We start from the raw sequence: 11362 nt of genomic DNA, 5'->3' as shown, positions 1-11362 counted from the left end.
ACAGATAGGATGTGGGGTTCCCTGACGCAAAGGGGAGGGACACAGGCTGTGGAGTCAAATAGCCTTTGCTGGTTGTGTCAGAATGACCTTGGGCAAGTCACCTCCCCTCCCCAGCCCCAGGGTCACGCCCACCCCAGGAGGCTGGAGGGATGGATGACATGAGTGAAGCAGAGCGGGACTCATGGGAAGTCCTGATCCTGGGAGAAGGAGAGGGAGAGACAGGTGGCTGGGTCTCCCCAGTGGAGAGGCCCCGAGCCACCTGGCTCTTGTAGCTGATGCCAAGAGCCCTTACTCACACTCCCAACCCCCAGCCCAAGCTGAGGACACCTGGCTCTGGGTGGGGAGGCTGAGTGCCCAGCCCTCGCCTGCCTCCTGGAGCTCAGGGCACCCTGGGTCCTGCGGGATGGAGACAGGAAAGTAGACTCAGCCATGCAGCTCATCAAAAGTCACCGAGAAGGAGAGGAGGAGGGGACAGCGGAGGGACCCTGGGGGAGAACCAGGCCTGGACACATTCCAGGTGCAGCAGGTACAGCTCTTCCTGTCCCCAGGGAAGGGTGCCGTCACTCAGCAGAACCCAATGCTGGCTTACTTTCATCTGCTGCCAACCCTGGGCATCATCTTGCCCAGTGTCCCAACCCATCCGGGGGCCCCACTCACGGTCCCAACTGGACTTCCCACCTCTGGGCACCCCTGGCCTCAGCTTTATCACTCCCAGGCCTTATCCATCAGGGCAGTGTGGCCAGGGGTGGAGGGGCCAGCAAGGATTCGGAGTGTCCTTCAGCAAACCCCCAGGTCAGCCCTCTGCCTGTAAACAGGTCGTGATGCTCCTTCATCCCCCATGAGCAGTCACTGAGGGCACCAATGTCAAGTATTTGGGCAGCACAAACCACACAGGCCTGGCACCTGCCCTCATTACGCCAGAGAGTCAACAGGACCTCAATCCGGAGCCCGGGCAAGATGAGGAAGAGAGAATAACTGAGGCAGAGGGACGGGCCTGGGGAGCAGAGATGATCTGCCCAGCCATCAGGAGACCTGAGCAAGTGCTGTGTGACTGTGGGCAGGTCGTCCGCCTCTCTGAGCTTCAGGCTCCCTGGGGGCACCACAGGGATGAATGACTCCTGCCCTGGCCGCCAGATGAGATGACAGATGGCTTGTGGAAGCATCCAGAGCTGTAACGAAACAGGGCCCTGCAAGGAAGGTGACCTCAGGGAGGCAGCCATCCTAGCCCTGGACCCCTCCCTGTCCCGCTCCCAGCAAGAGGAGCTGAGCCCAAAGTCACGCTGAGGGCAGGAGGCTGGGGCCCCATCAGCCCTGTCCGCCCCCAGGCAGAGACGCTGTCTCCATGCAGGGCTGTGCAGTGTCAGGTTATATTTAGCCTGGTGGCGGCGACAGGAAGATGCAGAAGGAGCGACTCCTGGACGGGGGCCATCGTGTCACTAACACGGCTCTCATGGGCAGCCTGGGGCCTAGGGAAGCGAGGGACATTGCAGGACCAGGGGACAGAGTAGGGGAGCCTGAGAGGCCAGCCAGTGAATGAGTGCGTGTGAGACGGTGGGGTGGGGAGAGAGAGGCCATCTTCTCGGCTGCTTCAGGGGCTGCGAGGCAGACACCCTGGGGAAGACTCACTTCGGGGCAGGAGTGGGGAGCCAGGGTCCAGACCCCGACTCACACAAAAGAGGCATCATCTCCAGACAGACCTCCACCACCCTCCCTGTCTAACACCTTCCCAGGGAGTTAGAGGCCATACAGAGGGTCTCGGGGGGCCAGTCATCTAGACCCCCCCAAACGCACTGCCTGTGGCCTGCCTGAATCATCTCCCCCTCCCCAACCACAGTGATAGTCTCAAGAGAAGAGCTTCTTCTAGAAGAGCTCTGGGCCCAGCCCCGCCCTGCGCCAGTCCGCTGGGTGCCACTCAACCTCTCAGGGACACGGCCTCCTGGTCTCTCACGTGGAGTCACCGGCCCTGTTCCCCAGGAGCCCGAGGACGTAGAGCAAGGCTGTGCTCAGGCGGAGAAAGCTGCTCCGTGGACCCATTCCCTTCCTCCCCAAGGCCTGCACGCTTCACCTCCCTCCTCCGACTTCCTGGAGTCCGTCCCCGCTGAGAATCCTTCAGGATCTGCCCTTCTGGATCCCAGCATTCCCTGCGCACAGACACCTGAGACACGAGTGGGCTGGCCTACAGGGCACCCCAGCCTCACCGGGCCTCCCACTCCCCACAGCCCCGACCCCTCTCCCCTTCAACTCAGCCATCCTCTAGGCTCTGCAGGATCCCTCCACAAAGATTTCCCTGACTGCTCCATCCAGCCCACATGGATGTTTCTCATTGAGAACTCTTCTAAAACGATATCCCTAATTTGGGAGATAATTGCATGCTGGCTTCTGGTGTGAGGTTCCTCCCTCCCCCAGAGTCAGAGCCCTGAGGCTAGGGCTGGGCTGTTCGCAGGAAGTACTGGGGAAGCAGGTGTTTGAGGACTGCTGGTGGACTTGAGGCCTCCACCTGCGCCAATGACAGGTGTGTGTGAACAGGGCCATCTCCCACCCTCGAAGCTCTTCCAGATCCAAGGGTACCAACTGTCCCTTCACAACCTAATTTGTCCATTTCAAACCATCGGAGTCTAGATAGCAGTCAGGACCACCGTGGGACTCAGGCGGTATCTTTGCTGACGTGTTATGAAATCTGGTCAGCAGTTAGCATGGCACGTGGAGGCTGCCCGCCCAGGAACCTGGGAAGCAGTGGAGCAGGAGCCTCACAGGGGTGGGATTTCTGAACCTCAGACCCCTACCAGCCTGCTTCACCGTGACCCCACACAGACCTGTCCACCAGGAGACAACCTGGGGGTCCTGCCCTCCCCCAGGGCTCAGCAAGCTTCCAGAACTGTGCCTCCTCTTAGCCCCCAGCGTGCCCCAGAAAGCCCGGGGTGCCTGGAGAACACCTCTCCCTAACTCCAGCTCTCCATCAGCCACAGCGTCTCAATCACTCAACCGAGACTTGTAATCCCTCCAGAACTCGACCACCTCACAGGACTCTGAGACGTGCCACCACAGACAGCACACATGAAAGCTTCCTGAAAAGTCCAGTGGAACATTCTAGGATCAGAACATATGACAATGACCCAAACGTAAACAGAAAACCGGCATATGTGCAGATGATAGGGTCATCTCCCTAAAATAACAACCAAATCAACAGATAAACTATTAGAACAAATGATGGCGTTCAATACAGCTGCCTGGTACAAGGTCAGCCCACAAAAAATGGGCAGCATTTCTCTCCACCAGCATGGAGCTATTCAAATAGGTGTTCCAAAATAAGACCCTTTTCATAACAGCAACAGAAGGATAAAATGTCTAGAAATTGACCAGAAATGCACAGGCCTTTAGGGGGGGCGGGGGGTGCGGGACAAAGCTTTAAACTAATAAAGGATACAGAAATGATCTGATAAATGGAGGGATAATCCAGGCCCTTGAATAGGAAAATTATTATAAAGATGTCAGTTCTCCCCAAATTCATCTATAAAACAATCTAATTCCAGTCAAGATTGTAGGGGGGTTTTTCTTTGCAGGGACTCGATAAAAGTTTTTTTGAAAGTTTATAAAGAAAAAGAGGCCTTGAGTGCTTTGGCTCAGTGGATAGAGTGTCAGCCTGCGGACTCAAGGGTCCCAGGTTCGATTCTGGTCAAGGGTATGTACCTTGGTTGCGGGCACATCCCCAGTAGGGGGTGTGCAGGAGGCAGCTGATCCATGTTTCTCTCTCATGGATGTTTCTAACTCTCTATCCCTCTCCCTTCCTCTCTGTAAAAAATCAATAAAATATTTTTTTTTTAAAAAAAGAAAAAGAGGAGCCCAGAAATCCCTGTGTCAACCATTAGAATGAAGAATAGAGAGAAAGCCCTAGCCAGTTTGGGTCAGTGGATAGAGCACTGACCTGCGAACTGAAGGGTCCCGGGTTTGATTCCGGTCAAGGGCACGTGCCTGAGTTACGGGCTTGATCCAGCGTGCAGGAGGCAGCCAATCAATGATTCTCCCTCATCATTGATGTTTCCATCTCTCTCTCTCCCTCTCCCTTCCTCTCTGAAATCAATAAAAACATATTTTTTTAAAAAAGAATAGTTCGATTCCAGTCAAGGGCATGTACCTTGGTTGCGGGCACATCTCCAGTAGGGAGTGTGCAGGAGGCAGCTGATCAATGTTTCTCTCTCATCGATGTTTCTAACCCTCTATCTCTCTCCCTTCCTCTCTATAAAAAATCAATAAAATATATTTTAAAAAAAAAGAATAGAGAGAAAAGATGTGCCTTTCCAGATGCTAAGATATACTAAATGTCATTGTTGTTGTTTTTTTCATGTGGTTTTGACGCAAGAACAGACTAATAAATATTTGGAACAGAATACAGAGCTCAAAAACAGACCCAAGGATATATGGGTAATTAACTGGTGGTACAGGGGGGCCCACACACCAGTGGAAAAGAACAGGCTGTTTACTAGTCATGTTGGGAAAATTGGCTCACTACATGGAAAAAAACATAACTTGATCCCTACTCAACACCGCAGACAGAGGTAGGCTCCGGATGGATCAGAGACCCAACCGAGGAAGGTGAAACAATTAAGTAAATAGAAGAAGGGGGTGTAGACTTTTGCAACCTCCGGATGGTGAAGAATTTCTTCAACAAAACTTCAAAAGCTCAAACAAAGCTAAAACTCAGGCAGTGTGTTTGTATGAAAATTCAGTTTCTCTGTTGGATAACTTGAACAGACAACTGAATGGGAGAAAACATTTGCAGTATCTTGATTCAGCAGGAAATAATGCCCAGAATATGTATGTTGAATATTTAACTAGGCATTTGCATTTCTAGAATACACAAGCAACTCCTGCAAACCAAGAACAAAAGACAGCGGCTTCGGTGGAAGAGTGAGCAAAGGATATGAGCAGGTGATTGACAGGAAAGTAAGCCAAGAGGCTGTCCAGCCTATGAGGTGGATGCACAAACTCATGTGAAGCCAAAGAAATGCAAATTCAAGCAGCAGGATATCACTTTCACCTATTAGACTGGCAAAACTTAGGAAGGTAGACAATGCCAGGTGTGGCGGAGATAGGGCGGAACAGCAGCCTCGTGCTCTGTGTAGGTGGGTGATGATGGCGGCAGCCAAGCTGGTACACAGTCAGACAATACTTAGTTGAATTAGGTGCCCACAGATCCCATGATCCAGCTATTCCACCTCAGGGGATGTATCTCAAAGACACCCTCACATGAGTCCAAAAGGGGCCACGGGTGAGGATGGTCACTGCAGCATTATTTAGGGAGACGCTGTGAAGGGCCCTCCCTGGGAGGAAATTAGGTGGGTTCGCCCCACAGAATATGAAGCTACAGACTAGATGTCAAGTAACAGCCTGGATGGACTTACAGGCGTACTCCTGCCTAAGAAGAGTGAGTGCCAGAATACAACAGCTAGCACATCCCATTTACATAAATTAAACCTATACGCATCCAGACAAAACACACATTTTGCAAGAACATATGCAAGCAGCATATTCACAGGAAGTACATTTCAATGGTTGCCTAAGGGGAGGGTAATGGGACTGGGGAATGAGAGCAAAAGGGGAAAAAGCAAGGGAAAGAGAAGGCAAAAACAATAACACAAATATCGTGTTTGCATGATTTGAGGGAGAGGCAGGAGCTGGGGCAGGCAGGGTCCCTTGCAGGACAGGGCAATGGGGCACAGGGGTGCTGAGACCCTGGCTCAGCCAACTTCAGTACCTGGGAGGGCAGGCGCTTGACGCCACTTAGCCAATGAGGAACTGCGGCTCTGGAACCGAGCTGACACCCACACTTCTTGGGGCCCTGAGCCCATCGTGCCCCCAAAGGACTCTCTGGGGCAAGACAGCTGGTGTGGCAGAATTCCAGCTGCATGTGGGAGGGCTCTAGAGCTGAAAGAGGAAAACTGGGTTCCAGTGCCCACTCAGGTGCCCACCAGCTGGGTCAACAGGCACAAGTCCCCTAGCCTTTCTGAGCAAGCGTTTCCCTCCCGTGAAACGATGGAGAGGAAGTCTGCCTCTCGGAGGGCTGTGAGGACCACCTGCCAAAAAGCATGCCTCCCTACCTGAAACCTGGAAGTGCAGTCACAATGGCTGTGCCTGTGAGTGCGGCCCAGGCAGCTGCCACCGCCACCTCCCCCAGCTTTGCTCCCCCACTCAAGCCTCCTCGGTCCATCTCGGGGGGTGGGGGCGGCCCAGATACCTTCTCTGTACCCCACCATGTTCCCACACACAGCAGGGCTGGAGGACTCCTAAGCCTCTCAGGCAACCTCTCCCTGGCCCACCTTCCTTTGGCCCTGAAGCCTCCCCATCCTCTAATCCTCATCCCTCACAGAGGGAGAGACTGAGGCCCAGAATGGAAAGTGATTTACCCAAAGTCACACAGCAGCTCTATAACTGGGCCAGAAACTGCTCCCAAGTCACTGACACCAGTGTATGGCTTCTGCAACAACATCCTGCCCACCTTATTCATTCTTTCATTCGTTCATTCATTCATTAAGTGAGCAAGCAAGCAAGCATATACTGAGCTCCCACTATGCACTAGACACACAGATTCAACAGAGAACTGAACAGACGGCTGTCTGCCCTCACGGAGCTTGCAATATGGTGGGAGAATTCTGACATGGCAACCTCATCCACAACTGTGAACAAGGAAGACGGTGGGCCAAGGAGAAGACACTGCCCAGCCCTCAGGCGCTTCATGTCACCTAAACAACGAGAGGTTTGCTCCAGGCCAACAGTCCACAGCATGGAGACCTGTAGGTACCCAGGGCAGGAGGGGCCTCTCCTGTACTAACCACCTGCCCCAGGTGCCCCTCCACTCTCCCTGTTCTGGCCTTGCCCCCAGGGCCCTCCTCCGTGGCAGGGAGCAAAGTTTCTGTTAAGCTCCCACACACTAAGGGGCTAGATAACTCCATGTTCCTCCCTGCACGTGGGGGAGGGGTGATGAGAGAGAATGTATTTTTAAAGAAAAAGACTCATTCTCCCTCAAGCAAAAGGTTCTCTAATGGAGGTATTTGAGGCACCGTGTGTGTGGGGGCGGGGGGGGCGTTGTTTAAGTGTGAAAGGGGTTTCTTAGAACCTGGAAGCCACCTCTGGGCTAAAACATGCTGAGTCTCACCAGTCTCACCCCCACCCCACACTGGCCCCCCCTCCCTGGAGTCCAAGGCCATCACCAAACTCTGCTCCCATCCCGCCCGCTCTGTGCAAATATTTACATAGCTCCTCTCTGGGGTCTACAGCAGACACAACACGGAGGAGCCGCCCTCCTGACACTCTCCAGAGCCAAGTGTGCAGGAGTGGCCCGCACCCCTCAGTCCTGGCAGGCCTGCTTCACTTCTGCCCCAGGGACGGGAAGACCCATCCAGAACTGTGAACAGGGCACCCTGCTCCCACTCAGGAATGTCTCCTCCTGGAGCCTTGAGGAAAGGTGCTGGGTGGGGAGAGCCCTGGGCACCGCTCCTGGCCTCCTGGCCTCCTGGCCTCCTGGCCACAAGCAGGTGCTCTCACCTGCCCTGTCTTGGAAGGCCCAAGGTGAAGGGAGCCCCTGATGGCTTCCGCTCCTCCAGAGAAGTGCTCCCTATGTCTAACCTTGTCCTCGGTGTTCAATCTGGGCTGCTCCCATCTCAAGGATGGCACCAACCTGGGTCCCGCCCTGCCTTCCCAGCTCAATAAACCCTGGGGCTGCCTCACCAGCATCCCAACACGGGGCTTCTGCACACAGCACACTGCAGTTAGGGGTCTGGGGCCTGAGGGCCATGGGCCTGGAGAGGGTGGAGGAGGGTGGGGGTCTGAGCTTGGAGAGAGGTCAGCTGTGCTGGAGGAGGGGCATGGGAGGAGATGGGGAAATGGCCTGGGTGTGTGGAGGGTCAAGGGAGGCCCATAGGAGTGTCACTGGTGCCAGCAGCGCCTGCATAAGCTGGGGTCTGAATCTGGGAACCATAAACCAGCTGGTATGGGGCCACCTCTGGGGCTCAGGTTCCCCACAGGCACTGGGGGATCCAGGGCACAGGCTGGCCCACTGGTCCCCACTCCTCCCCAGCCCACAGCTCAGCTGTTGCAGTGGGTGCCCTCTGACCCTGTTACCATGGCAACCAGCCTGCAGCTGGAGCAGAGAAGCAGACAGATTCTTCTCTAGAGACACCCCTATCTCCACCCACGCATGGGCTCCTGGGGACACAGGGACACGGAGACCAGGCCAGTGCAGGCAGAGGTATGGGGGAGCCAGACAGAGCCCACAGGGAGAAAGGCTCCGGGGGGCTGGTGGGAAAAAGAAGAGAGAGAGATGCAGGGAGGAGGAGATAAGACCAAGGGGACAGGGTGTCTGCAGGGAGGGAGCCCTGGGGAGAAGGAAAGCAGCAGAGACCATGGGCACAGGCAGACAGGCTGAGCGCTGCAGGAGGTGGGGCGAAGAGAGACAGCGGGAACAAAGAGCAGAGGGGCCAGGGACCGCAGGGACAGAGAGCAGGGGGGACCTCCACCAGGCCCGGCAGAGGAGGGCAGCAAGCGAGGAGGAGCCTTGCTCAAAGGGATCCCGGGCCACCCCTCCAGCGATGTGGGGATGCAGATGTGCTCCAGCAGCACCTGCTGCCCAGGCAAGGCCCCAGGGCCCTGCAGCCATGTTACTGCCTGCCAGCCCCACACTAGCTGGCTCTGCTCCCAGTGCCACCTTAATCCTGGGCCTGACGTGAAGGGGCATGGACACGGGGCCAGCAGGTCCCTGGAACCTCGTGTCTCTCCCTCCAGCCCACACACCCCGAGTCCAGCCTCCCTGCCTCCCAACAATCCCAGCAACTAAGTAACGGAGCTGTCTGGCTCCAGGCCCTGATACTGCACAGAGCTAGGCCGGAGGCACCGACACAGCACAGCTGTCCGCACTGGCGCCTGCCAGCAAAAGGCCCCGCCTCCTGCCCAGCCACCCACCTCCCGGGGGCTGAAGCCCAGGGACCTACTCCCCCGTGACTGGCCCAGGCAGAGACCCTGAGAAAGGCCTGGACAGAAACAAGAGGTGGCCCTGGCATTCTACACCTCTGCCTCCCTCCTCTGCCCGGCGCAAAGTGTGAGCTAGTGCACGCACGCACGCACACAGCACAGGTCAGGCCACACAGAACCTCCCTAGGGACCCGCGTCTCACGGCAGAGGGGGGAGGCGGAGGAAATCTGTCTGCTTCCTGGGCTCCAGTGCCAGGACAAGTGGGACTCACATGACCTGAGGGCCCAGGCCAGTCTGCTGGCCAACAGGAGATACCTGGCCCCATGGGAAGTGTGAGAGCAGCGAAGGGGGCGGGCAGAGATGACTGGCACAGGATTTTCTGGGTCACAGCCTCCTTCGGAGTAGTAACCTGATGGGGCAAAGAGACTGAACCCGGGCAAGGGGCCTGGGTTCTAGTCCCACTCCCTCCACTGATTCACTGGTAACTGGACCTCCGCCACTCAGTTTCTCCATCTGTAACCTGAGTGAGCTGGACTGTGATCCTCAAGGTCACCAAGATTCCAAGCACCCCTGCAGAAAGGGTCCCTTGGCCATCCTCTCCCAAAGGAGCCAACCTGGGGAAAGATGGAAGGCCTGCTCCACACATACTACCGCGCAGACAAAGCACTCAGGGCCCTGGTGCCAAGGGGCGAGCAGATACATTATCCCAGAAGTAGAAAGAGGTTCAAGACAGTAACCAGCTTGGCCCTACATTACATTATTTCTGGTGTCAGACCTGAACATTAGACTTAATGTATTCACATTCTGTTCATTACACCAACGGTTTGCAACTTTCAGATAAAATTGTACATGAAGTCATTCGAATCTGTAGATACCCCTGTAACTAGTTGGTGTCACTGTTAATATATGACAGCAAAGCAGAGCGGGGAGGCTCTGATCAGACAGACACAGTCGCACTCCCCGCTCTGCCACTTACTGGCTGTGTGACTTTGGAAAATTTTCTTAATTTCTCCAAACTTGTTTCCTCATCCATAAATGGAGAAAAAATTATATCTACCTCCCAGGGTTGTTGTGAAGATTCTGTGAGATAATGTAAGTGAAACATTTAGTAGCACAGTGTCCAGCACATAGAAGCCACCCACCAATGTTAGCTAGTACTAGATGGCCAGGCAGATATAAAAGCAAATCGGCTCTGGTTTAGGTTCTGGGAGACATCGGTGAAAAAGCAGACAGAGGCCCTGCCTTCCGAGTTTCCATCCAGTCTTGCAGCCCCTGCCTCCCAGCCAGAACCCCCACGTGCTGTAAGCTAATCCTCTCGCACAGTGTCCCCTCTATGCTGTGCAGTGATGTCCCAGGCTGGGCACCCTGCAAAAGCAGGGCCATCGGGGAGGCACAAGCCTTTACAGGGCAGCCTCCGCCAACCCTGTGCATAGAGGGGAGGTTCCAAGAGGCAGGGCCAGGGGCCTAGCTGCTGGCTCACTTTGCCTACCCCCAGGGGGAGACAGAGCAAGCTGCTCCAGCAGGTCAGCTCCCTATAGGCAGGAACCCCATGTGGTGTTCACTGCTCTATCTGCAAGACCCTGAGTTCAGCAAATGTTCCTCGGCAAGCACTGAGCAGCAAGGTTTGGGCACCAATGGGTGGTCCAGAGGCACCTTTTGGAGCCACCTCCCTAGCCCTCTGCAGACCTCCCAAAGCACTGTGCACTGAACTTCCAGAGCAAAGCCCACCAGCCAGGACAGACACGTGTGGGAGCAGCCCCGCCCAGAGCTCTGTTTATCCGATCTCCGGAAGCCCAGAGCAGCTGAGCTAGGAGGCGGTGGCTGAGCAGAGACACCTGGCGCAGGAAGGGATGGCAGGCGGGGCCTCAACAGATGAGACAAAGGGAACTGGGGTTGGGAAGAGGCACACACCTCATGCCAGGTGCAGCTGAAGTGCAGAAGAGAGAGGGGGCAGGAGAGGGGCAGCAGAGAGCGAGCTAGTCCTCAGCCCTCCCCTCCTTGGCCCTCAGTGACTTCTCCCCAGACCTGTCAGGCACACGGCAGGGGCTGGCTGCTAGGGTCCCTAGAGCCCCGTGACCAGAGGTCAGCGCCCAGCCGCCAGCTTGACCTATTCTGCCCACGCACGCACCTGCCATCCCGGCCCCATCCACCTCTAGCTCATCGTGCCCACATCTGCCCAGGGAGAAAGGAACCAGAGGTCCAGACCTACAGCCAAGCAGCCCCCTGGCTACCCCGAAAAACCATCCCGCCAGAGAGAGGTGAAGACGCAGACCGCCCTGCAGCCCCAATGCCCAGCCCTGGTCTCCCACCTGGCCCACTGCAATGACCCCAGCTGGGGTCACCCAACTATGGAACCCGCCCAGGCTCGGGCCATTTTCCAGCTGCCCCCATCCCCGGGCCG

At 55.9% G+C, this 11362-nt stretch overlaps 1 protein-coding gene across 1 annotated transcript in view; it reads right to left on the bottom strand.

The window, feature by feature from the left end:
- Positions 1 to 6205, bottom strand: part of LOC106723684 (potassium voltage-gated channel subfamily H member 2-like) — an 11996-nt gene extending 5791 nt beyond the window's left edge. The window contains exons 1-2 of the mRNA XM_014528205.1: positions 6096 to 6205; positions 1033 to 1079 (exon numbers count right to left, since the gene is read on the bottom strand). Of these exons, the coding sequence (XP_014383691.1) occupies positions 1033 to 1079; positions 6096 to 6205 (157 nt within the window). The remainder of the gene's footprint in view (positions 1 to 1032; positions 1080 to 6095) is intronic.
- Positions 6206 to 11362: the final 5157 nt, after the last annotated feature.

This window comes from Myotis brandtii, unplaced genomic scaffold, assembly GCF_000412655.1.
Source record: "Myotis brandtii unplaced genomic scaffold, ASM41265v1 scaffold624, whole genome shotgun sequence".
NCBI lineage: Eukaryota > Metazoa > Chordata > Mammalia > Chiroptera > Vespertilionidae > Myotis > Myotis brandtii.
Note: the sequence above shows the minus strand (reverse complement) of the source record. Positions and strands in the feature narration are given on the sequence as shown.